The 26888-nt window shown below is 41.6% G+C and overlaps 1 protein-coding gene across 2 annotated transcripts in view; it reads left to right on the top strand.

Moving 5' to 3' along the window:
- The window catches only part of cped1 (cadherin-like and PC-esterase domain containing 1), a 279186-nt gene that overhangs the window by 60421 nt on the left and 191877 nt on the right, over positions 1-26888 (top strand). For both annotated transcript variants that reach the window (XM_063057813.1, XM_063057812.1), the window contains exons 3-6: positions 4825-4928; positions 9678-9762; positions 23928-24084; positions 26408-26585. In XM_063057813.1, the coding sequence (XP_062913883.1) occupies positions 4825-4928; positions 9678-9762; positions 23928-24084; positions 26408-26585 (524 nt within the window). The remainder of the gene's footprint in view (positions 1-4824; positions 4929-9677; positions 9763-23927; positions 24085-26407; positions 26586-26888) is intronic.

Here is a 26888-nt window from a genome sequence, read left to right as displayed (position 1 = left end):
TGCACACCATTGGCTATACTTGACGGGATCAAAGATGTTACCAAGGGTTCCAATGAATTTCCAGAGATGTTTCATGGAGAGCTCTCTCCCCGGTTGCACCACTGCCTGGCATGGAAGCACTAATGCACAAAATCAAGAGGCTGCAGAGGGTTCACACTCAGCCACCTCTATCACAAGAACAAACCTTTCCACCATCAAGATATTTTCAAGACGATGGCAGCTATTATTTTGAGCCCTCGTCATATTCTTCTCATTGTACCATCAGGAGGAGGTACAGGAGTCTGAAGATGCACACTCTCAACATTTTTGGAACAAATTCTTCCCCTCTGCCATCAGATTTCTGAATGTCCATGAACCCAACACTACCTCACTATCCTTCATTTTGCACTATTTACTTTTTTAGTAACTTATTAATTTTATTTTTTGTTTTAAGCAACAAATGCACATTAAGTGACAATAAACCTGATTCTGGTTCACCTGTCTTTAAATTAGAGTTCTGTTTGGGATGCCTTGGCTGCTAATGGGCTCCCTAGAATTGTGTCTCCATTCGGGGAGCTTCTGGAGGTCTTTTGTCATTGAACGGATTTTACGTTTTCTAGTCTCTAATTATTACTGGTTCCTGTTTGGGAGGTGGTGGTATAATTGATGTGTGGACAGAGCTAGATGGTACATGTCAGTTTCAAAAGTTCTGTGATAATTTGGTTGTACAGTATATCCACAAAATATGAATGCACTGTTACTGCTCCTATCGTCTGACATATTCACCTCCACCCTCTGCACTAAGTAAACAATGGTTAAACTATGCACACTGTAATAACTGATCCTCACTAATCTGGGCCTCAAATTTTAGGCCCTTTATTTTGGCTGTAGTTTTTATAAGCTATTGAAGAAGATTATGATCCCCAAGACAAACTCCAAAATATACTTTGAAGCCTTTATTCCCACAGTTAATTACCAAAGCATGGGGACATAATAGTTGCCCAAATGAAATCCAACAAAGGTCTGAATGAAATTGCCATGTTACAAATAGTTATCGTATATTTTGGGTTTTCTTCAAGAAATTCAATGGATATTGTCTGGTGGTGCACAAGTTCAGTCAATATTTAGTGAGGTGTTGCTGATGGAAGTCTGTATATATGCTTATAAATGTAATGGTTCCAAGACAGAACCTAGGAGAGCTTTATTATTCAGAAATCAAAGTTTAATCAGCTCCAGCAACACACATCAAAGTTGCTGGTGAATTCAGCAGGCCAGGCAGCATCTCTAGGAAGAGGTACAGTCGACGTTTCAGGCCGAGACCCTTTGTCAGGACTAACTGAAGGAAGAGTTAGTAAGAGATTTGAAAGTGGGAGGGGGTGGGGGAGATCCAAAATGATAGGAGAAGACAGGACGGGGAGGGATGGAGCCAAGAGCTGGACAGGTGATTGGCAAAGGGGATATGAGAGGATCATGAGACAGGAGGTCCAGGGAGAAAGACAAGGGCCGGACCTCCTGTCCCATGATCCTCTCATATCCCCTTTGCCAATCACCTGTCCAGCTCTTGGCTCCATCTCTCCCCCTCCTGTCTTCTCCTATCATGTTGGATCTCCCCCTCCCCTTCCCACTTTCAAATCTCTTACTAACTCTTCCTTCAGTTAGTCCTGACGAAGGGTCTTGGCCTGAAACGTCGACTGTACCTCTTCCTGGAGATGCTGCCTGGCCCGCTGCGTTCACCAGCAACTTTGATGTGTGTTGCTTGAATTTCCAGCATCTGAAGAATTCCTGTTGTTAACCTACTCTAGAAACCGCCTAGAATTACCGTACCCTATAGCCCTCCATTTTTCTAAGATCCATGTACCTTTCTAAGAGTCTCTTAAAAGACCCTATTGAATCCACCTCTACCACCTTCACTGGCAGTGCATTCCATGTACCCACCACTCTCTGTGTGGAAAAACTTACTCCTGACATCTCCTCTGTACCTACTTCCAAGCACCTTAAATCTGTGCCCTCTCGGGTTAGCCATTTCAGCCCTGGGAAAAAGCCTCTGGCTATCCACACAATCAATGCTTCTCATCATCTTGTACACCACTATCAGGTCACCTCTCATTCTCTGTCGCTCCAAGGAGAAAGGGCCGAGTTCACTCAACCTATTCTTATAAGGTATGCTCTCCAATTCAGGCAACATTCTTGTAAATCTCCTCTGCACTCTCTGTATAGTATCCACATCCTTCCTGTAATGAGGTGACCAGAACTGAACAGAGTACACAATGTGGGGTCTTACTAATGTCTTTATAGCTGTAACATTACCTTACAGCTCTTGAACTCAATCCCATAGTAGATGAAAGCCAACACACCATACGCCGCCTTAACAACAGTCAACCTGCGCAGCAACTTTGAGTGTCCTATGGACACGAACCCCAAGATCTTGCTGATCCTCCACATTGCCAAGCGTCTTACCATTAATATTATTACTATTAATGAAATGAACCACTTCACACTTTCCTGGTTTGAACTCCATCTGTTAATTCTCAGCCCAGTTCCGCATCCTATCAATGTTGCGTTGTAACCTCCGTCACCCTCCAGATTATCCACAACACCCCCAACTTTTGTGCCATCAGCAAACTTACTAACCCACCCTTCTACTTCCTCATCCAGGTTATCGATAAAAATCACAAAGAGGAGGGGTTCCAGAACAGATCCCTGCAGAACACCACTGGTCACCGTCCTTCATGCAGAATATGAATCATCCACAATTGTCCTTTGCCTTCTGTGGTCAAGCCAATTCTGGATCCACAAAGCAAGGACGCCTTTGATCCCATGTCTCCTTACTTTCTGAATGAGCCTTACACAGGGAACCTTATCAAATGCCTTTCTGAAATCCATATACGCTATATCCACTGCTCTACCTTCAATGTGTTTTGTTACATCCTCAAAGAATTCAGTCAGGCTCGTAAGGCATGATATGCCCTTGACAAAGATGTGCTGACTGTCCCAGAAGTCTAGCTGTTCGCTTAGAATAGGTCGGGAGCTTCAGACGGTCTCATCTGAATTTCATTATAATTGAATTGTATAACTCAGCTGTTGTCCAAGTGATTCACAGATGATCTCCTATTACTGGCTTGCTTTTGACATATATTCAGGTTATAAGCACTTGCTGTTTTTTGGGAAGGAAATATTGCAGAGCCAATTTCTGACATCCGTACATGGAGTTAAAATGCAATAATTGAAAAAAAAAATTCAGTTGCCCTACTCTTTCAGAAATTTTGTTCTCACTATATCCTGCAGAGTCACTGACCATTCTGAAACATGACATGCTTAAAGTTGGAATGGCAGGCCATAAGAAACAATTAACAGTGCAGGAATAGTTAAGGCTTTTGATTAAGATGTAACTGAATCCTTCAGCAGTTTGATGTCTTAATTACTGTCAAATGATCCCTCTAGCACTGAGCATTTTGTTTTAATATGGCATTCCATTTCTTTGCATTATAATTACATTATAAAAATTATTAAGTTATGGGTATTATAAAAAAAATCTATAATTAAGTTTCATTGTCCCCTTTGCCTCCCATTTAATCAATTTTTCAATGTTATTACATTTTGAACATGTGGTGGTACAGCATTCTCCCAGCTGCCGTGATCCAGGTTTGATTCTGACTTCCAGTGCTGAGTTTGCAAATTCTTCCCGTGGCTTCACGGGTGTCTCCTGGGTGCTCCAGCTTCCTCATGCATCCCAAAGATGTACTGGTTTGAAGCTTACTAGGCCACTGTAAAATTATCCAAGTATAGATACTGGTGGGAGCGCAGGTTCCAGGGGGATAAGATTGCTCTATAAACCAGTTTGGTCAGAATACCCTTCTCTGTCATGAGAAAACATTATATGTCACTGAATTGTATTCCAACTGATACAGAGTCACAAAGGTACAGCACGTAGACAGGCCCCCTGGCTCACCAAGTCATAGGGTCATAGAACATCAATTCAAGTCCTTACTAACTACCATTATTTATACTAATCCCACCCTCACCCATTTTATTCTCCCCATGTTCTTCCTAACGCTTTATCCACTTCGGCTGCACACACTCTGGGGAATTTACAATGGCTAATTAACCAACCGATCGGAATGTTTGGTGGAGAGAGACAGGCAGCACGGCAGCAGTGTTGCCTCAGTTGTAGCAAGGACGAGGGTTCAAGCGGAAGGCTTGCATTGTCGCATGGCTTCTGGGCTCAGTTGCAGGTAGCCTCTCCCACTGGTGCTGCCCTCCCATATTGGATCAGTGGAATTGCAGGCTGGACTGCTGAGAACCGTCAACTTTCAGGTCCTGTCGCTCAGGATCTTGGACTAAAAATGTGTTTTCTTACCTAACTATGTTATTTTTTTTCCCCCCTTTCTCACTATTTTGAATGCACTTACATTTTTGTACCTTGGACCCAGAGGAGTGCTGTCTCATTCAGACCTATCCATGTATGGCTTGAATGATAATTAAATTTGATTTGATTTGAACGATCTCAGGACATGAGAATGTGCAAACTCCAGAGATGGCACCAGGAGACAGGATCGAACATGCTTTACTGGAGTTGTGAGGCATTTGCCTTATTGACTGCCCCATTGTGCCACTCATTTCTTTACCATCTAAGATGGTTCATGGTACGGTCAGGATTTTGATTGGTTGAGGAAAAGTATGGCTGTTGCTCCATTTGTACAGAGCACTGTACTAGTCTGGTTTACTAATAATGGCAACATATACAGATTTAGAGCTCCTTTAAGAGTAGCACGGTTCATGAGATGCTTCGAACTGGTGTCAGGAGATTGTTGACAACAGACTTGATAATGATTGCTTTCTTTTTAGGAGCTGAACACTGGGACTTGTTGCTTTGTTTCACATCAGATGAACTTGATGATGACAGGTGCCTTCAAAAGGAAATGTTTGATCAACTCCGACTCCATCAGAAGGTAATTTTCTCCGGAGTTATGACAGGTCTTGCCTTTGTTTACAATAATGTTCTGAGTTTTGCTTTTGCCAGACACATCAAACTTCAAAAGCTGGTAATAGGCTAAAGTAACCCTTCAGAACCCGAGCTGCCGTGTAATGACATAATTCATAAAACATTTTAATATCACTGCAGGTTGAGACTTTGCTTGTTCATAATGAAGGCATTTTGACAGAAATTCTGTCATCTTAAATCAGGAGTTCCCAAATTTCTTTATGCCATGGACCCTTACCATTAACCAAGGAGTCAGTGCACCCCGGGTTGGGAACCCCAGCCTTAAATTATATTCCTATAATGTGATTACGTAGCCAAAGGTCTGCCAAGATCTAAACCTAAGATGATAATTTGACATCATTGATGGTTTGTATCGTAACAATACTAGATTGCAAATGAAGCAAATATTATTTTTTAATCTTATCAATGTTTGTTGGTAATTATGTACAAAACAATTAGTTTAATGGAATTATTTTTTGTTTTCATGCTGCAGTGTATTGTGCAGTGCAGAGGAATTGTACAGGACATTTCTGGCATATGTAGGGGTCTTTCAAGAATTAAAATGTTACTGCTTTTTGTTTTAATTACTTTCTACCATAGGCTATTATTTTAAAAGGGATATGGGTGGTACAGTGGCCAGTTTGGGTGTCCAGTCAACTATCTGAATGGTAGATAGAAACAGGAAAAATCAGTAGCCTAGTTCAAGGTGAGAAGGATTGTCTATGCAGTGTGGGAAGAGGGAAGCTCAAACCTTTCTAGATGGCTGTTCTTTTACTGCCCCGTTAGAGGTTTGAATTTAGTGCCTATATAAAGTATTCACCCCCCCCCAGAAGTTTTCATGTTTTATTGTTTTACAACATTGAATCACAGGGGATTTAATTTGGTTTTTTTGACACCCATCACAGAAAAAGACTTCCGTGTCAAAGTGAAAACAAATTTCTACAAAGTGATCTAAATTAATTACAAATATAAACACAAAGTAATTGATTGCATAAGTATTCACCTGCTTGAAGTCAGTATTTAGTAGATGCACCTTTGGCAGCAATTACAGCCTTGAGTCTGTGTGGATAGGTCACTATCAGCTTTGCACATCTGGGCACTGCTATTTTTCCCCATTCTACTTTACAAAACTGCTCAAGCTCTGTCAGATTGCATGGGGATCATGAGTGAACAGCCCTTTTCAAGTCCAGCCACAAATTCTCAATTGGATTGTTGTCTGACTCTGACTTGGCCACTCCAGGACATTAACCTTGTTGTTCTTAAGCCACTCCTGTGTAGCTTTATGCTTGGGGTCATTGTCTTGCTTGTGACGAAAGACCAAGTTATCAGAAGATTGATGCTAATGAGAGAGATAAGTGAGACAATGGAGCAGCATTCGGAAATGTTAATGAGAGACGAGAGAGATAAACGAAAAGAGACACAGTTCCGAGTATTGTCAGACCAGTTGCTTTGAACCTGAACTGTTTGAAGTTTGATGGACAGGCGATACCCCAACAGGGGGATAAAAGGAGCAGGTTCACTAAGGCAAGACAGACACCACGAGATTACAAGACCCTGGAAGTGTGGTGTGCCCCCACAAGTTGGTGCGAGTTTTGGAGGTCTGGTCGCGGGACGGACCATAAATGCACAGGGTGAAAAGGTACCATCGGCGGGAACCTGGTGTGTGTGTCCGCCCTTGCCTGGATGCCGGATTCACTGCGGAAGGATGATCGTATCCGGAACGGAGGGGTCACAGTCGGTGACCTCAGAAGACAGTAAAAGGGCTCGCCCGAAAGCTAACTGCGAGGAACATCAAAGGTCTGTTTTGTATCAGGAAATTTGCATATTTGCTCGCTCTCTCTCTCTCTCTCTCTCTTTCTCTCTCTCCAACGGCACAACAGCGATTACTGCGAACTGTACTAAGCTGAACTGAACTCCGCGACACTTGAGACTGATCATTTTACCCCTAGACTGCGATAGAGCTTGATTGATTCCTATTATCCTAGTTCTGTGTACATGTGTGTTTTACCATTTACTGTTGCATTTATATCCTTACTATTAGAGTACTGTGTTACTTATTTCTTTAATAGAACTTTCTTAGTTCCAGTAATCCAGACTCCAACTAAGTGGCCCATTTCTGCTGGTTTGGCAACCCAGTTACGGGGTAGGTAACAGCTGGAAAACATATCTTTTCCCAAGTCACAGTTCTTTTGCAAACTGCGTCAGGTTTTCCTCCAGGATTTTACTGCGTTCATTTTGGCCTCTACCTTCACAAGCCTTCCAGGGCCTGCTGCAGTGAAGCATCCCCACAGCTTGATATAGCTGCCACCATGCTTCACAGTAGGGATGGAGTGTTTTTGATGATGTGCGGTGTTTGGCTTATGCCAAACATAGCGTTTGATCTGATAGCCAAAAAGCTCGATTTTGGTTTCAACAGACCACAGAACCTTCTTCCAGCTGACTTCAGAGTCTCCCACATGCCTTCTGGCAAACTCTAGCTGAGATTTCATGTGAGTTTTTTTTCCAACAGTGGCTTTCTCTTTGCTACTCTCCCATAAAACTGTGACTGGTGAAGCACCCGGGCAACAGTTGTTGTATGTGCAGTCTCTTCCATCTCTGCCACTGAAACTTGTAACTCCTCCAGAGTTCTCATAGGTCTCTTGGTGGCCTTTTTCACTAACCCCTTCTTGCACGGTCAGTTTTTTGAGGACAGGACAAGCTGCCATAGGCAGAATTACAGCTGTGCCATGTTCATTCCACTTCTTGACGATTGACTTAACTGTACTCCAAGGGATATTCAGTGACTTGGAAATTTTCTTGTATCCATCTCCTGACTTGTGATTTTCAATAACCTTTTCATGGAGTTGCTTGTAGTGTTCTGTCTTCATGGTGTAGTTTTTGCCGGGATACTGACTCACCAGCAGTTGGACCTTCCAGACACAGGTGTATTTTTACTGCAATCAATTGAAACACCTTGACTGCACACAGGTCTCCAAAAACAGATCTCAGTTTAACTAATTATGTGACTTCTAAAACCAATTGGCTGCATCTGTGATGATTTGATGTGTCGTATTGAAGGGGGGAGGGGTGAATACTTATGCAATCAATTACTTTGTGTTTATATTTGTCATTAATTTTGATCAGTTTGTAGAGATTTGTTTTCACTTTGACATGAAAGGGTCTTTTTCTGTCGATCAGCGTCAAAAAAGCCAAATTAACTGCACTGTTATTCAATGTTGTAAAACAATAAAACATGAAAACTTCCATTGGGGTGGGGGGTGAATACTTTTTATAGGTCCTATATATTCAGTTGTTTGTATGTCTGGGTTTTGTTTTTGCATATAATTCACCTCCCAGGCAGTTCAAGTCATACTGTCAAAGTATATTTATGATCAAAATATGTATACTTTATACCACCTGGAGAGTTGTCATCTTAGAGATCTACAAAACAAAGGAACCTATTAAAACAAAAGAAGACCATCAAACACCCAATGTGCAGAGAAATAAAAAAATCTCAGGGAACCATCACAGCTCCTTCTTTCAGGTCCCTGAACAGAGTTGTGGATCGGATCGCAAAGAGGTCATTGGATCAAATCTGCGTGTTTGAAGTGCCAAAGAATAGATTACCATTGGAAGTTTGAAGGCAGCAAGGAGTTTGACAGACCCACTTCACTTTAAAAGTTCTGCCAGTTTTCATCTTGATTTAATTTTTGATGGCCTTTTAAGTTATTTGTGAGGGCGTAGCTAGAAGAGGCAAAGGGCTGAACAAGGGGGGATTTGATCGGAGAGTCAACCACGGGATAAAAGGACAGAGAAGGGAGACCAAATCGAGGAAGGTGTGAGTCAGGGGCAGGACATAAGGATGAGAGTGGGGAAGAGAAAGGGGAAAATGGGCTAGAGAGATAAACAGAGGGGACTGTTACCAGAAGTTAGAGAAATCAATGTTAATGTCATCAGGTTGGAGACTACCAAAACAGAATATGAGGTGTTACTCCTGTAATCTGTTTCTAGCTTGAAAGTGGCATTAGAGGAGGCAGTGGAGAGACATGACTACAGTGCTCCCCTATCAGACTCTTCCTGTACCCCCCCCCCCCCACCCCAGCTTCTTACATGATTCCCTTCTGCACACCACTTCCCCACCTGACCTGCTGAGTTCCACCTGCATCTTGACTGTTGAGTTACTCATTATATTGAATGTTTGAGCATTTGAGTTCCAATAAATAATAAACGCAAGAGATTCCACAGATGCAGGAAACCCAGAGTAACACATGAAAAATGCTGGAGGAATTTAATTTCAGTAAAACACTAACTAAATAAAAATATTTAATATTTCTCTAGTCTATTTTGATCTAACTTTCATATCAGATTCATCTTATTTTGGATTTCCTACAATATATTAAAGAAATACTTCATTGACTTTAATGTCTTCCCTCCATATTTTCTTGGTACTTGATGCATTCTTGCCCATAATTGACTTCAAACAGATTAATTTATTTTTCACTCAACCATGGCTGAGGACGTGTAACAATTGATCTAATCTCTTCACCATAGTAAAAGAAGTCTTTCAGGGTAACATTGGGCAGTAGAATTTGACAGCACAGAGGTCAAGACAATTAATTTCTTTTTGGTCTTAAATATTGGGGATGTTGTCAGAAAAGTCATCCAAAACACCTTTTGACATTTGTCATTTATTTCACAGAGTAAAAAGTAGCATCATTGATCAATGATTTACTTTCAGGTAAACAAGATACCAGGATTAGAGAATACACTTTGCAGAAAAGATGGCTTTTGTGAAATTATGAAGAATGCCCAAAGCCTACCAGGTAATGTCCTTTTCATATGCATTATTTCTTTGTCTCGCTACACAGTGCTGATTGATATAATTAACCAACTAATTAATATGTTAATAGAACTCTCTTTGATCGGAGTTGCACATTTTAAATAATTCACGACATAGTTAACTGGGTGTGATGTGCTACAAATTTTTAAAAGTACTCTAAAGTAAGTTCTCAGATACACCTGCTCATTACATTCTGGAAGTCAGGTTCAAGCTGGATATCTGATGTTGCTACTTCCGTCCTCCTGCTCTCAGCTTCGAGTCCAAACATTGTGTGCTGATTTTGCATTCAGAACCTCAGGGTGTTGTTAAGGTGGCTGATGTATATAGAGTAACTCCGTTCATTTGAATAGTACCTCCAACCCCCATTAAATTAGAAAAAAATGCAAGGAAAAAAATTCACAGGTGCTAAAAATCGGAAATATTAAAAAAAACTAGGAAGCGTGAGAAATTTTCAGCAGGTGTAGAAACAAAAATAACTTTTCAGGATGATTGCAGAGAAGAGGGGCAGGTATATAGAATAAAAAGAATGTCTGTGATTGTTGGAGAGATAGAACAAGTGATAATGGTCCCAGCTGACAGATGGAGATTATGTTTTGTTTTGTGTCTTTTCTAGATTGGATCAGTTTTAGTGATCAAGCCTCCACCATCATTAGATTGTACGATGGCCATGTGAGTCATCCAGTCTCTCTTGCTCTCCCACCTCAAAATTACTTTGGTTCTCACCACCCTCTTGCACCTCTGCAACTTTTCCTCGTTGTGGTGAAGGGCCATAATCCCCCTGTTCCTTTTTCTGTCAATGCTGCCTGATCTGTGCAATATTTCCAGAATTTTCTTTGTCTATTGGTGCAGGAGAGTGCTTTGTTTATTCCTAATTCAACTTTATTTCTAATGTTAATGTTTTTTCATAGAAATCCAGAACCAAAGCAAATGTTGGACATAGAGGGGTGGGGGGGGGTGGATTATTAACCAATTGTGTTCACTTCTAGCAGTCTTTAACCAGAGCTGGTATTCACTAATTTGTAATGATTTTAATCTACTTGAGCAGTCTAAGTGCTTGTGAGCTTTAAAGACCTTTGACAGCAGTGACCAGAATGCCATGGGTGCAGGTCACCTGGATGAGTGGTACCTCAGTACAACTAACTGCAGGAATGGCACGGAGATCAGGAGCAGGTATTGGCCTGGGTCAAACGGGATCTGGGCCAATTCTGTGGAAAACTTGTTTCAAGCATTAATCCTTGTCACCCCACATCGGTGTCATAGTTGTTGAGAGCTGCGCACACTAGCAAGGATAGCAATGCAATTCTGCAGAAACTTCAATAATCCAAGCAAGGTGCCAGATTTCAACCTTGTTTATAAATTAATTGAATTCAGTGGCGAGACCACTGCAGACCAATCCACCACCTTTGCTCTATCCGCCACAACAGAAGTGTTTTCCAGGTGGCCGCCCATTCTACTTCCATTCCCATTCCAACATGTCGGTCCATGGCCGCCTCTACTGCTACGATGAGGCCACCCTCAGGTTGGAGGAGCAACACATCAGATTCTGTCTGGGTAGACTCCGACCTCATGGCATGAACATTAATTTAACTAACTTCCAGTAATCTCTTTTCCTCCGCCCCTCCCCCTTTTTTTAATCTCCCATTCTGGCTCCTCTTGTTTCTTCCTCACCTGCCTATCACCTCCTTCTGGTGTCGCTCTTCCTCTTTCTCCCAATGGTTCACTCTCCTCTCCTATCAGATTCAGTCTTCCTTCAGACCTTCACCTTTTCCACCTATCACCTTCCAGCTTCTTGTTTCCATCGCCCCTCCCTCATACACCTGCTTCACCATCACCTGCCAGCTTGTGCTCCTCCCCTCCCACCACCTCTTTTGCTGGCTTCTTCCCCCTTTCTTTCTGGCCTTGTTGAAGGGTTTTGACCCAAAATATTTACTGTTTATTCCCCTCCATAGAAGGTGCCTGATCTGCTGAGCTCCCCCAATATTTTAGTGTGTGCTGGCTCAAGATTTCCAGCATCTGCAGAAATCTTTTATGTTTATGAACGCAGTGAGCAGTTGCTAGGCAATTCCAACATCAAAGTTGTAGCATTCCAGTGGAACAGATGCAATAAATCTGTGCAATATGCATCGTACTGAGTGGATTTTTTATTGCATGCTCAGCTGAAGATTTAACGGAAACAATACCTATCTGAGGCGTATTGCCCAAAAACTCATGTAAGGTCTGATCCAGAACTGCAGCTGGATTGATATTTGTATTGCATTGTATGTTTCAATGAGTAATTATGCATGTGAGTACTGGAAGGGTTGACACTGGGGACCACACTGTCATTAAATCTGAATGCATTTAATCATTTTAGGGATAACATTTGTGACTTCTGTCAGAGAATCACTTTAAATATTTCTGGGGTTGTTTCATCAACCTTTTTGAAGAATTGTGAAGTCGTTTTAGAAATACCAATTAAATGAAAAGCAATTGTTCATATAGCTGCCTTGTAATTTGTTGCCAGGGACACGATTTATTTCAAATTCGGCTTCTCTAATTTGTGATTTAAAATTAAATGTACAATAGAAGTGTTATGTTTTTTAAACTCCAGACTAATTAAAAAAAAACACAGGAGCTGAGATATTTGTCTATTTAGCTTTTCTTTCCTTTCTGTTAGTGAAGTGCTTGGTGACATGATTTAGTGACATAATGGTGTATGCCATTCACATACTTTTACACATAACCCTGAATGAATTATGTAAATAAAGAATGTCTCATTAAACAATATATTTACAAAAACAACAGGAATTCTGCAGATGCTGGAAATTCAAGCAACACACATCAAAGTTGCTGGTGAATGCAGCAGGCCAGGCAGCATCTGTAGGAAGAGGCGCAGTCGACGTTTCAGGCCGAGACCCTTCGTCAGGACTAACTGAAGGAAGAGTGAGTAAGGGATTTGAAAGTTGGAGGGGGAGGGGGAGATCCAAAATGATAGGAGAAGACAGGAGGGGGAGGGATAGAGCCAAGAGCTGGACAGGTGATAGGCAAAAGGGGATATGAGAGGATCATGGGACAGGAGGTCCGGGAAAAAAGACAAGGGGGGGGGAACCCAGAGGATGGGCAAGAGGTATATTCAGAGGGACAGAGGGAGAAAAAGGAGAGTGAGAGAAAGAATGTGTGCATAAGAATAAGTACCAGATGGGGTACGAGGGGGAGGTGGGGCCTTAGCGGAAGTTAGAGAAGTCGATGTTCATGCCATCAGGTTGGAGGCTACCCAGATGGAATATAAGGTGTTGTTCCTCCAACCTGAGTGTGGTTTCATCTTTACAGTAGAGGAGGCCGTGGATAGACATGTCAGAATGGGAATGGGATGTGGAATTAAAATGTGTGGCCACTGGGAGATCCTGCTTTCTCTGGCGTTTTCTCTGGCGCTTTGCTGAACATCTACGCTCTGTCCACCAGAGAAAGCAGGATCTCCCAGTGGCCACACATTTTAATTCCACATCCCATTCCCATTCTGACATGTCTGTCCATGGCCTCCTCTACTGTGGAGATGAAACCACACTCAGGTTGGAGGAACAACACCTTATATTCCGTCTGGGTAGCCTCCAACCTGATGGCATGAATATCGACTTCTCTAACTTCCGCTAAGGCCCCACCTCCCCCTCGTACCCCATCTGTTACTTATTTTTATACACACATTCTTTCTCTCACTCTCCTTTTCCTCCCTCTGTCCCTCTGAATATACCTCTTGCCCATCCTCTGGGTCCCCCCCCCTCCGTCTTTCTTCCCGGACCTCCTGTCCCATGATCCTCTCGTATCCCTTTTGCCAATCACCTGTCCAGCTCTTCGCTCTATCCCTCCCCCTCCTGTCTTCTCCTATCATTTTGGATCTCCCCCTCCCCCTCCAGCTTTCAAATCCCTTACTCACTCTTCCTTCAGTTAGTCCTGACGAAGGGTCTCGGCCTGAAACGTCGACTGCGCCTCTTCCTACAGATGCTGCCTGGCCTGCTGCGTTCACCAGCAACTTTGATGTGAATATATTTACAATATCACTAAAATATTAAATACATTACCTCCCTGCTTGGCTATAAACTCTAATTCAATATAGAATGCATCTCAACTCAAATATGTAATTCCTGCTCTCTTGTCATATTATACAGACACACGGAGACACACCCACACACCACACTCTACAATACAACTACTATACAGACATCCACAGCATATTAAATTTTAAACTCTCCCACTCAGGCCTAAAGATTTAATCGCTGTAGAGGAATTTCTTACTCTTGCGGGTTAATGTCTTTCCTTCCAAGAGGGGTTACTCTGCCGGCAAGTGAGACTTGTAGTTGTGAAACAAACTCAGGTTCTGGGCCCTCCTCTGGTGGTTGTCGGAGTTGACTCTGGGATTGCAGGTAGTGGTTCTGACAGCTGTGGGCATTTTTTTTCTCCAACAATTGACTCTGCTCTCCTGTACTGATTGATGTGCAGTCTCCAGGTGACATCAAGACACAATCGACACTGTGTAGGAGAGTCGTCCATTTCTGTCCTTAATCTTTCTAAATACCCATCTTTGATCATCTCTGTAGTCCCTCATTAGGGCTGTTTGTCCAGGAGTGAAACATTGAACCTCCTTGTTTGAGAAGTCCTTAGTTTGTCCCGGCTATTTGTGCTGTATACTCCTTCTGAGGCTGGGTTTGAGGAGATTCAAACGTGAGCACAAGGGACAAACTGGGGATGTCACATCTGGTGAGTCGTTGGTGGTGGAGTGCGCTGCATTGCGTTATGTAAGGAAGAAATTGTTGAGCTGATTCAGTGCGTTCTGCTGATAATGCTCGCAGTGTGTACGTTAGACTCTATACAAACCTTAAGACCCTAAGACCTCAACAACTTCAGACCATAAGACATTAGGGCAGAATAGTATACCCATTAGGTCTGTCCTGTCATTCCATCACAGCTGATTTATTATTTCTCTCAACCCCAAACTGCCTTCTCCCTGTAACCTTTGACACCCTTGCTAACCAAGAACTTATTAACCTCCACCCAAAATATGCCCAGTGACTTGGCCTCCATAGCCATCTGTGGCTATGAATTCTAGAGATTCACCTCCCTCTGGCTAAAGAAATTCCTTCTCATCTCTGTTCTAAAGAGGTGTCCCTGTATTCTGTAGCTGTGCCCTCCAGCCCTAGACTCTGCACTATGGGAAACATCCTTTCCTCACCCACTCCATCTAGGCCTTTCAATGAGATCCCCCCACGTCTAAACTGCAGCGAGTACAGGCCCAGAGTCATCAAACGTTCCTCATATGTTAACCCCTTCATTCCTAGGATCATTCTCATAAACCTCCTCCTGAGCCTTTCCAATGCCAACTCGTCTCTTGGATAAGGTGCCCAGAAGTGCTCACAATGCTCCAAGTGTGCTCTGACCAATCCCTCATAAAGGCTCAGTATTACATCCTTTGTCATATAATCTAGTCCTCTCGAGATGAATGCTAATATTGCATTTGCTTTCCGTGATGATGCAGATTTCATCAACTGTCCATTTCCATCCATGCTTCATGTTTGGCTGACAGTGTACCTTCAGCAGCTCTTCTTTTGCAGTGGAGTCCAGTGTGTACGTTCCCTTGTGTTTCCATTGGCCTTCATTATGTTGTCCTTGAAGTTCTACTGATTTAACAATCAAATATCATCGTCATCATCATCAAGTGCCATGTTGTATGATATGGGTGATCCTGGTCTTGACCTTAATTGTTCTTGGCAATTTTTTTCTGCAGAAGAGGTTAGCTATTGCCACCTTCTTTGCAAGACTTGTGACCCCAGCCATTATCAATACTCTTCAGAGATTGTGGCTGGCATCAGTTGTCACATAACCAGGAATTCTGATCTGCACCAGATACTCATGCAAGTATCCACCACCTGCTCCCATGGCTTCAAGTTACCCTGATTGGGGTGGGAGGGGTGGCACTAACCAGGCTACACCTTGCCCAATGGTGACCTGCAGGCTTGTGGGGGAAAGCAGAGCTTTACATCTCCTTTGGTAGAGACGTATCTCCACCTTGCACCTGAATATCAATAATCAAGTATCACATTACTAAAAAGTAGAATATTTTTCCACCTCTATGTACTTGCCCAACAGATGGTGCAAGTCAAATTGGTTTTATTGCTGCAAGTTATTAGCTTTTGACTTGGCAATCTATTTTGGAAAATTGGAGTGTATAGGCATGAAATGTAACACTTATTGACTGGAAATAAATTTGGAATTATAGTTGGGCTAATATTATTCAGGTGATGTACACAATCGGGCATTTGAGAAAGAAAATTATTTTTTTAATGCCATTTTGTTGCTATTTAATTGTGTTTATGATCACTGAAGAAAGGCAAATTGATCAAAATAGCTAGTAAGGGAAATGTTTCATTTGTTTTGATGTTTAAATGTACTTGTGACAGATGAAGCTAAGTTTTAAACTCATACCCTTAAGATGTGATTTTTATGATTTCAGCCTGAACTTTCTTACACTTCCCATTCCAAATTGTGTAGAATCATTGTGAAAATGGAAGAGGGAAAAAATTAAAACCTGAGGCTTGTCGCTTTTGGTTGAACCTTTGTATTCAAAACACAAATGCAAATTTTTTTTGCTCCTCCTCATCTCAAAGTAAAGGGATGAGGCCTAACTGGAGTGTCTTCATCCTCCTGCTGTTTTACTAAAGGGTTTTCAAAGTCAATGCCAGTTTATTGTCAAGTACAAGTATGCCCATGAGCAATGAAAAACTAACTTGCAGCAACATCACAGGCTCATAGCAGCTTTCACAAGGAAAATTGCCTGAGAGGAAGCCAAACAGAGTCTCATTGTACCTATGTATAATGACAATAAAGCCATGCAATTCAGTTCAAAATAGAAGCATAACTTGTACCCACTTTTTACATGAAAGATCACAATTAGAACAAAAGCAAATGTCATTTTAGTGCAAATTGATCATGGTGTTATATAATTAAGGTTTTGCTGGTTGGTTCAAGATCAGAGTGGTTTAGGGGAAATGGCTGTTCTTGATCTTTCTGGTGTGGGACCTGAGCTTTCTGTACCTCCTGCCTGATGGTAGCAAGGAGCAAATGGCATGACCCAGACAGTGGGGATCTTTGATGAATGTTGCCGCCTTGAGAGTGTACCTCCTGTAGATACTATAATGTTGGGGAGAGATGTGCCTGTGATGTATTGGGCCGCGTCCACTGCTGTCTGTAGCTTCTTCAGTTCCTGTGCATTCAAATTGCCATACCAGACCATGATGCAACCAGACAGGATACTTAAACAGTGTATCTTCAGAAGTTTACTAGTTTGCAATAATTTAGGAAAGTAAGGATTAAAATCTGCAGATGAATTACACATAAATAAACAAAGTCAAGTCCAAAAATTAAATTTTGTAAGGTACAGGACAGATTAACCGGTGACAGATGCTGCAGGAAGTTCTGAAACCAAATAGCCCGAGGGAAGAAACTCTCCCATCTTGACCATTCTTGTTTTTCTGCCTGATGGCGGAAAGTCAACAAGAATGCTGGATGGATGGGTGGGATCCTGGCTAATACCAAAGGCCCTATGTACGCAGCGCTCCTGATAAATGTCCCTGATGGATGGTAGGGAGACCCTTGTGAGCCTCCCAGTTGTTCTCACAGTCCTCTGTAGGGACTCCTGGTCTGCTGCTCAGCTGCTCCCATACCAGATAGAATAATAGACTATATATAATAGCTAATCTACACACATCCGATGCCATATATAAATTTATTGATGACACAGGCATTATCCATATTAATTTTCATTTCCATTCAAATTCTAAACCCTGTTGACTGACTCTGAAGTGAACAAGAAAGGAATAATGAACATGCGGTCTAATGTTTAAAAAAAAAAACGCACTGGGTGACTTTAATTGCATAGCACACACTCCCAGGTCTTTAATAATCATTAGATGAATGTCATCTGGATCACTGCCTTGATCTATTTTAATTATTTTATCCTTTTTGGAATGAGCCTTTAAGCTATTTTAATATTTCTCACCTACACATGTCTGGTGGACAAAGGAAATTATGAAGTCATTATTTAACTCCACTCCAACATCATAGATGCGCTTGTGTCAAAACTGTCTGGTGTCTGGCTTTATGCAGATAATCTTTTCCAAACTGTGATTTCCTTTGTATATTTTAAACCAGAGCAAGAAATTAAAGACAGTTTAAATAACATATGGCAAAAATACTGAGTGGATTAATTAATACAAATCACATCTGTAAATAACTTCTGATCTCTTAAAAACTGAATTTGAAAACATAATATCATTGTTTCAGTTATTTTTAATTCATTTTATTTAAAGAGAATATTGAAATTTTTATATGTCTATCAGAAATCTGCTAGGTTATACATTTGACTCAAGCTCTCAAGATTTGACTCAAGATTAAATTTGCTTTGGATGAATCCTGATTTATTTTGTCTCAAACTCTACACAGGCACCTCTTTACAAGCTACTTTTAAGCCATAATCATGAAAATTGGGCGGGAGGGTGAAGGTACATCTCTACCAAAGGAGATGTAAGGTGCTCCTTCCCTCCGCTAGCCTTCAGGTCACCCTTGGACAAGGTGTAGCACCTACTTAGCCCCTCAGCCCGATGAGGGTTACGTGAAGCCATGGGAGCTGATGGTGGATGGTCGTATGAGCTGCTGGTGCATATCACAAGTCCTGGTCATGTGACCACTGACGCCAGGCAGACAATCTCTGAAGGGGATTGATAATGGTCTGTAATGACACTGCCTAGATGAAGGAGATGGTAAACCACTTCTGTAGAAAAGTTTGCCAAGAACATTCATGGTCAGGACTATGATCGCCCGTGTCATGTGACTCAGCTCATAATGAAAATAGGGAGAATCTAACTACTGCAAAATGGCAAAAGTAAAACCAGATTAAATTCCTAAATGTTGCAGGATGAGACCATTAGTGTCAATGCTGGCATTAAATGTCCTTTGAATTGCGGCTTGCTATGCAGCCTTGAAGAACTATAAAGAGTCAGTTACTTTGGGTGGATTCAAGAATGGGCCAGACCAGGTAGAGATGGTACATTTCTTTCTTAAGGGCATCAATTCCCCAGATGGGGTCTTATGGCAGTCTGGCACTTGATATTGGTTGATATCAGTTGTAAAAAGTGTATTTTGTTTATACTGTATTGGCTTTAGAGTTGATGATTGATTCCCTTTAATAGCTCAGTAAACAGAGTAAAAAAAAAAGGCTTTTAAAAGTCGAGTACCACAATACCAATTAAACCAAAGGGAAAGATGTAAATGCCACACAATCTGAAGATTATAATTACCTATCCTGTTCATGGTTCGTCTTTCGCATGATTTACATTATGGTAAATGAAAACCGCAAACAATGAAGAGGCGAGAGAAGGTGAGGCTGACTCGAGGGTTTAGGCATTTGGGCGCAATGCAAAGTCAGAGTGAGGTTGAGGCGTGCTCGGGACGTGGAGTAGGGTGGAAACCTGTTCGAGACGGAGTCGAGGTGTGCTCGGGACAAGTGGAGTAGGGTGGAAACCTGTTCGAGACAGAGTCGAGGTGTGCTCAGGACAAGTGGAGTAGGGTGGAAACCTGTTCGAGATGGAGTCGAGGCGTGCTCAGGACAAGTGGAGTAGGGTGGAAACCTGTTCCAGATGGAGTTGAGGCATGCTTGGGACAAGTGGAGTAGGGTGGAAACCTGTTCGAGACAGAGTCGAGGCGTGCTCAGGACAAGTGGAGTAGGGTGGAAACCTGTTCGAGACAGAGTGAAGCAGAGGAGCTTCGGACCCCGTCCACCTAAACCAAGGGTAAGGTGTGGCTGATTTAAGCACAGGGCCGATTTGGAAAGGTCAGGTATGGGCTGAAATGTGCCAGAGGGGTCCAGGCTCAGAGCACGTCAAAGTGACAGGGCCCGGATGTTAGAGTGAGGAATAGCCCGATGTTTGGACGATTCAAGCGCTGGGCCAGATGCATCGAGCCAGAGGCGAGGGTCGGGTCAGTTATGCTTGCAGCTCCGCAACGTTTGCTCAGCTCTTCACTGCATTGAGGCCGTAAGCCTGCTCCAGACTTCGTATCCGTGCACGCACTCTCGTTCTGAATGCAGTCGTTTGCTTTTACTGTTGGCACAATTTGTGTTTGTTTTCTCTCTCGGCACATTAGGCATTTATTGATCTTTTTTAATGCTTTTTTGGGGCAATTACTTGTTTTGTGGCTGCCTATAAAGAGACGAATGTCAAGATTGTATACATACTTTGATAATGTCCTTTGAACTTTGATTTACATGAGATATAGGTTTACCCATACCTACTGTACATATGACTGAAGTTTAAAACTTTATGGCCAACTTATTGCATAGATTATTTGGTAATTGTGCTTATTTAAATCACAGGGATTGAAATAGGTATAAAATTCTCATTTGATGTCTTTGATATAAAAATCTTAGCAGCATGGAAGCTGATTCATTATCTAGGATTCATCTATCATGTGGCAGTATTTTGGCATTTAGGACTAAAATCCACCATAACTAATTTAAATATATAATCCTATGACTTGTTGGAAATGATGAGTGAACAAATGTGCTTTTTGTGTTGTAACAGGATGTTTCTGACATCTCTATAATCTTACAGCTTTTTTTCCCTCCTGTGGGGGAAGACTCCCCACCAAGTCCATTAGCCACACATAATGCCATGAGGTAGCTTTTATAATGCATTTTAAATCTGCCCTAGTTCTCTAGAAAATATATTTGTCATTAACACTAGTTCAGCATTAACAGCAAATGTTTTGTACGTTAATTTAAGCCTTTTACCATGTTTCTGACCTGTAGTTGGAAATAATCATGTTTTAATGTCTGCAAAAAAAAGAGAATACAAAATACTATCCGCAAAATAAAGAAACATTTTGTAATAGGAAAGCTTGCTAATGTTCTGATTCAGCTGAATAAGTCTTGATACTTATTATGATGAGTAGTTTCATTGACTCCACTAACTGTGTCCTCGCCATGATTCATGTAATTTAGAATATTTTATAAACTGGAGGTTTTATGTGGAGGACTTGTTATGGTGCAGTCTGGAACATAAAGCATAGAAAAGTGCAGCAAAAGGAAAAGACCCTTCAGCCCATCAATTGCCCAGCTAAACTAACCCCTTCTGCCTACACATGATCCATATCCTTCCTTTCCCTTCATATTCTAAGAGCTTCTTGAATGCTCCCTGTCACCACCCCAGTGGGCATTTCGTACACCCACTACTCTTTGTGATTTCAGAAGAACTTGTTCTGTACATTTCTTTTGAACTTTCCGCTCTAAATCAAAATAATGCTCTCTGACAGTTAGACATTTCAAACCTGGGAAAGAGTTATCTACTCTATCGATGCCTCTCGTGCTTTTATAAGGTGTTACCAGATCTCCCCTCAGCCTCTCCCAGAGAAAAGAACTCAGTTTTGTTCTTCTAGTACACACCCACTAATCCAGGCAGTGTCCTGGTAAAGCTCTTCAGTTCCCTCTCTGAATCCTCGACATGGGTGACCAGAACTGAATGCAGTACTCAAGGTGCAGCCTAACTATTGTTTCATAAAGCTAACGCATAACTTCCCAACACTTGAACTCAATTTCTAGACTAATAAACACAAGCACACCACAAGCCCTCTTTATCACCCTATCAACCTGCATAGCCGTTTTCAGGGAGCTCGGGACTTGGATACCCCTGCACACCAACACTGTTAAGGGTCTTGTGTATGATATCCCAAAGTGCAACACTTCACACCTGGCCCGGTTAAACTCTATCTGCCATTTCTCTGCCCATTTTCATCTGCAAACTTTCTAATCCACCCACCTACGTTTTCATCGAGGTCATTTATGTACATCACAAACATCAGACATTTCAGTATAGATCTTATAGAATTTCATTATTCATGGAACTCCGACCAAACAAGCCCAATCAAATACTACCCCTGGTATCAATGGGCAAGCCAATCCAGAATGGTGATGGCTAATTCTCCACAGATCCCATGCATCTTAATCTTTTGGACGTGCCTCCCATGAAGGACCTGGTTAAACACCTCACTAAAATCCACGTAGACAACATCCACAGCTCTATCTTCATTATTCACCCTGTTCACCACCTCAAAAAAAAAAAAAAATTCAATCAGTTGAATCTTTTCTTGTTTTAGAGTAGTGTAAATGATAAAGCAAATGACTGTTTCCAGTCAGCAACCTCATCCCTTCAAAGATTCCATAGCGTCAAAACCAAACCAAGACAATTGCCACTAGCCTGCGACAGCTACAGATGGAGCTGTTATGCTTGCGTAATGGTTCCAAAAATCGAATGCTTTATTTGATCCTTTTTAGCAATCGGCAAACACGCAGTCTTGAAGCAAAGAAACTGAAGCATACCCGTTTTTCAGAATGGCAGGCGGTGACTAGTGGGGTACCGCAAGGCTCAGTGCTGGGACCCCAGTTGTTTACAATATATATTAATGACTTGGATGAGGGAATTAAATGCAGCATCTCCAAGTTTGCGGATGACACGAAGCTGGGTGGCAGTGTTAGCAGTGAGGAGGATGCTAAGAGGATGCAGGGTGACTTGGATAGGTTGGGTGAGTGGGCAAACTCATGGCAGATGCAATTTAATGTGGATAAATGTGAAGTTATCCACTTTGGTGGCAAAAATAGGAAAACAGATTATTATCTGAATGGTGGCCGATTAGGAAAAGGGGAGGTGCAACGAGACCTGGGTGTCATTATACACCAGTCATTGAAAGTGGGCATGTAGGTACAGCAGGCGGTGAAAAAGGCGAACGGTATGCTGGCATTTATAGCGAGAGGATTCGAGTACAGGAGCAGGGAGGTACTACTGCAGTTGTACAAAGCCTTGGTGAGACCACACCTGGAGTATTGTGTGCAGTTTTGGTCCCCTAATCTGAGGAAAGACATCTTTGCCATAGAGGGAGTACAAAGAAGGTTCACCAGATTGATTCCTGGGATGGCAGGTCTTTCATATGAAGAAAGACTGGATGAACTGGGCTTGTACTCATTGGAATTTAGAAGATTGAGGGGGGATCTGATTGAAACGTATAAGATCCTAAAGGGATTGGACAGGCTAGATGCGGGAAGATTGTTCCCGATGTTGGGGAGGTCCAGAACGAGGGGTCACAGTTTGAGGATAGAGGGGAAGCCTTTTAGGACCGAGATTAGGAAAAACTTCTTCACACAGAGAGTGGTGAATCTGTGGAATTCTCTGCCACAGCAAACTGTTGAGGCCAGTTCATTAGCTATATTTAAGAGGAAGTTAGATATGGCCCTTGTGGCTACAGGGGTCAGGGGGTATGGAGGGAAGGCTGGGTTCTGAGTTGGATGATCAGCCATGATCATAATAAATGGCGGTGCAGGCTCGAAGGGCCAAATGGCCTACTCCTGCACCTATTTTCTATGTTTCTATTATTCAACAATATCTCAGTGATATTCGGCGTTAGCTCAGCGGTCAGGAAAAGATGCGACCTCCAGCTGGTCCCAAGCTACAAACTGCAACAAGATAAGCAAGAATACGTAACTTATTCCCTCTGCTCTTACCAGGCACCCCCCCACTCATGAGACAACTTACCATAATAAACAGAATAGAAGTGCAACACAATATAATGCGGATAGAGAATAGATACATGGCGCCTACCATGTCTAATTTGCCTTTTCTTTCTTAAATTGGTATAATCCAAATCAATTCATTTTTTTTTTAATCTCAAAATTTATTCTTTGCTCTTGTATTAATGGTGCTTTTGTTTAAAGTGTTCCTCAGATAAGTGCAATATGTTGCTGAATGCAAAGTACACTCATTGGTGGTGAGGGTAGGAGTGTTCTGTGTGCACGTGTATGTCTTTTTGAGAAGTATGTGCACCATGAGGTATGATCTCTGATGTACAGTATAGATGTGCCTTTGGTGCTATTAACTATCAATGAAGGATTTTTATCTTGAAGCTCCACCCTGTTTGCTTAACTTATTAAAAAGCAGGATAGCTTTGCTACAATAGGGATTAAGTGACTGGTCATAATTTAAACATTATTGTTGTCAGATAACGATAAGCACAGAACTGTGGATATGACAGATGAAATGGTTCCAAAGGAACTCTGTTCTTTTATTCATTGCTTTATAGTTCCTCAACCTTTGGCTGTTTCACCTTTGTGCTTTGACCATTATATGGGCTTGGAAACTGCTAGCAACAAGATAAGGGCTGAAGATATGAATCCTCACCAAGGATATAAGTCTTCTCTGAAGCTTCAAAGACCAAGCAATGACATTGACATGAAACAGTAAGAAACACAAATAACTTCATTTTTAAAGTGTCTACTATGCTCTCATTTGAGTTCCTCTCAACCTGTCCGTGGTACGTTCGTGAAATCAGGGAGCACCAGGCTTTATTTATCTGCCAACAATAACTTCACAGTGAAAGCCAAGAAACACCTGTGGAGGCAGAGCCAACTTTAACATTTGAACCAAATGAGTTCCCTCAGAACTGATGTATTGATTCGAGGAGTGGAAAGGGAACTGGTCTTCCAAGAATTCAAGAGAATAGGAGCAGGACTAGACAAGCAGGCCCCTCAAGTCAGCACCATAACGCAACATAATCATGGCTGATCTTACTTGAGCATCAGCTCTTCTGTTCCCAGAGTCCTGAATTTTCCCATCTTCCAAAACATGAACTTTCTTCCTCTTTGAGCATATCCAGCGGTCTAGCCTCCACAGCCCTCTAAATTTCAGAGATTCACCACTCTCTGTAAAGAAAAATTCCTGCGCATTTGTTTTAAATGATCACCCCTTCCATAAAATCCTTTGCTTTACACCAGTGTATAGTAACTCCAGAGAACTGCAGGGGAAGCAGAGTTGTGAATACTCAATCGCAACAATATGGGGATTGCAAGGCTTCCTGGAAGAAAAACGCTATATAAATCCACAAGTTTGTTACCTCCTAATCACGTTCTGCCACTCAAAACACTGTTCCAGCCCACCATACAGCTGCAGTTTCCTATCCATTCTGTGTGAGAATTTTGGTTAGGAACTTGCCAGCAGGTGTAACAAATAAAATTGCACAGGACTCTGCTCGCAGTATTTGTAGTAGTGATGATGGAAGGGATATCTAAATGGAATTAAATGGCCACTTTCAGCTGTAATGGTTCTATAACTCTAGCTGTTTCTTTTTGAGTTTCTTCTTTCAAAGAAATTCTACTACTTTTCCTGATATCAATATTAACCTGACTTGAATAGAACAAATTCAATATGTTCTTCCTCCCTTAAATACAGGTATAATGCTAGCTGCCAGTGTCTCTAAAACTATTTATTGGAAATTCACATGTGACTTTATGCATAAATTGTGTACAAGGGATGGTACGGTAGTGTCGCAGTTAGCAGAACACTTTACTGTATGTCTGAAGTTTAATTGCAATGGTTAAAGAGGTATAAAAAAAGGCAACTACAGTTTAACTGAGTAGCAAACTATGTATTTGAATGAAATACAGAACAAATTGGAACACTACCAGTAGCATGACAGCAGTATAAAACTGTGTAGTAATTCCTAACAGTTTTCAATGGAGGAGTTCATCCAGTGTACACTGCTGTGCTCTTTAGATTGACTGCAAATGACCAAAATGAGCACAGACACCGAGTGCAGATAATGCACTGTCTTCATACAACGCTTTTGATGATTGCATCCTCCAAATCTTCATTTTCATTGTAACATTCAAGATGATTGCTGATACCTTCAAATTCTTTGTAGTTTCCAACTTGTTAAAGTAGTGAAATTGCTTCGCTTTCACTTCCGGCCATTTCTGCCATCTCCAAGCCTGCTGCTTGTTAGAAACTTCAGCAACAGTCTCCTGTCGCAATTAAGTGGCATAGTGTCCCAAATAAATGAAGGGAATCCCAGCTATTTTCTTGAGTAGTTTTTGTTCCTCAAAACCTGTCCCAAATAAGCAGCTGCCCCATTAACTGATGGACCAACTAATCAGAATCCACTGTATGTTTAAGGCACAGTTACATATATGTTTGCATAGCTGGAGAATTGAGGGTTATGATGAAAAGGCAGATGGAGATGAGCCCTTGACCAGATGAACCCTGATTCTATTGTAAGAGCACAGCAGGCTTGACAGGCCAGGTGGCCTACTCTTACTCCCATTTCTTCTGTTTCTTATGATATTAGCCCCAGACTCAGCACCTATCCAGTTCATCAGCAATCGAGCCACTTTCCCTTTACCTCAGCGCTACAAAGTTATACAAAGTGATTTAATACCTCTTTAGATTCTTTTAAAATGTGGAGCATTAACTAATTGGTGTAAAAAGTCTAAGTATTCATCCTTGTGCAGTAAGATTCAATATCAGATCCATCTTGGCACAGTAGAGGAAGCTGCTATTACGTTGCAAAATGTTCTATCGTGTAATGTTGCAAATCCTCCACTATAAAAGTCATCAAAACAATATTCAGTACAAAATATTTTTTTGGGCAACGTAGTTTTTTTTTCTGTGTCTCCTTTTCTGGAATCTTTATTTTTAATAACTCTACATGTTAGTATGCATTTCCACTATTGACATTTTAAACCTTTTATTGCAAAATCAATTTCAATATCTTTTGATCTCTTCTAGAAATTATGCTTTTTCGGAAAATGCTCTCTGGGGAAAGCGGCAAGGTGTTCCAATAGAAGGCCTTTCAGCAATTCTCAAAGTCTATGTTTTGGTGACCTCACTGTCTCCACTACGAGCATTCATTCATTCAACTGGACTTGTCCAAGGTGAACCCAATAAGAAGTTCTTTGTTACCAAGGTATAACTGTTTATACTTTAACTACACATGGAATTGTGCTAACATTAGGAATGTTTCAACCATACTAAATTAAGAAAATACCACCCTCTAATATTTAGCATTTTAAATTGCAACTTCTTCAATGCTTTTGAATCCTTGCTTAATTTTTGGTTCTTCATTACAAGTAGGCTTTTAAGGAGCAAAGTTCACCTAAATGTAAAACTATTCTGGTTCCTTATCTCAAAATGTAACCATATAACAATTACAGCATGGAAACAGGCCATCTCAGCCCTTCTAGTCCATGCTGAACTCTTACTCTCACCT

The sequence above is a fragment of the Mobula hypostoma genome, chromosome 9, assembly GCF_963921235.1.
Source record: "Mobula hypostoma chromosome 9, sMobHyp1.1, whole genome shotgun sequence".
NCBI classification, from domain to species: Eukaryota; Metazoa; Chordata; class Chondrichthyes; order Myliobatiformes; family Myliobatidae; genus Mobula; species Mobula hypostoma.
Note: the sequence above shows the minus strand (reverse complement) of the source record. Positions and strands in the feature narration are given on the sequence as shown.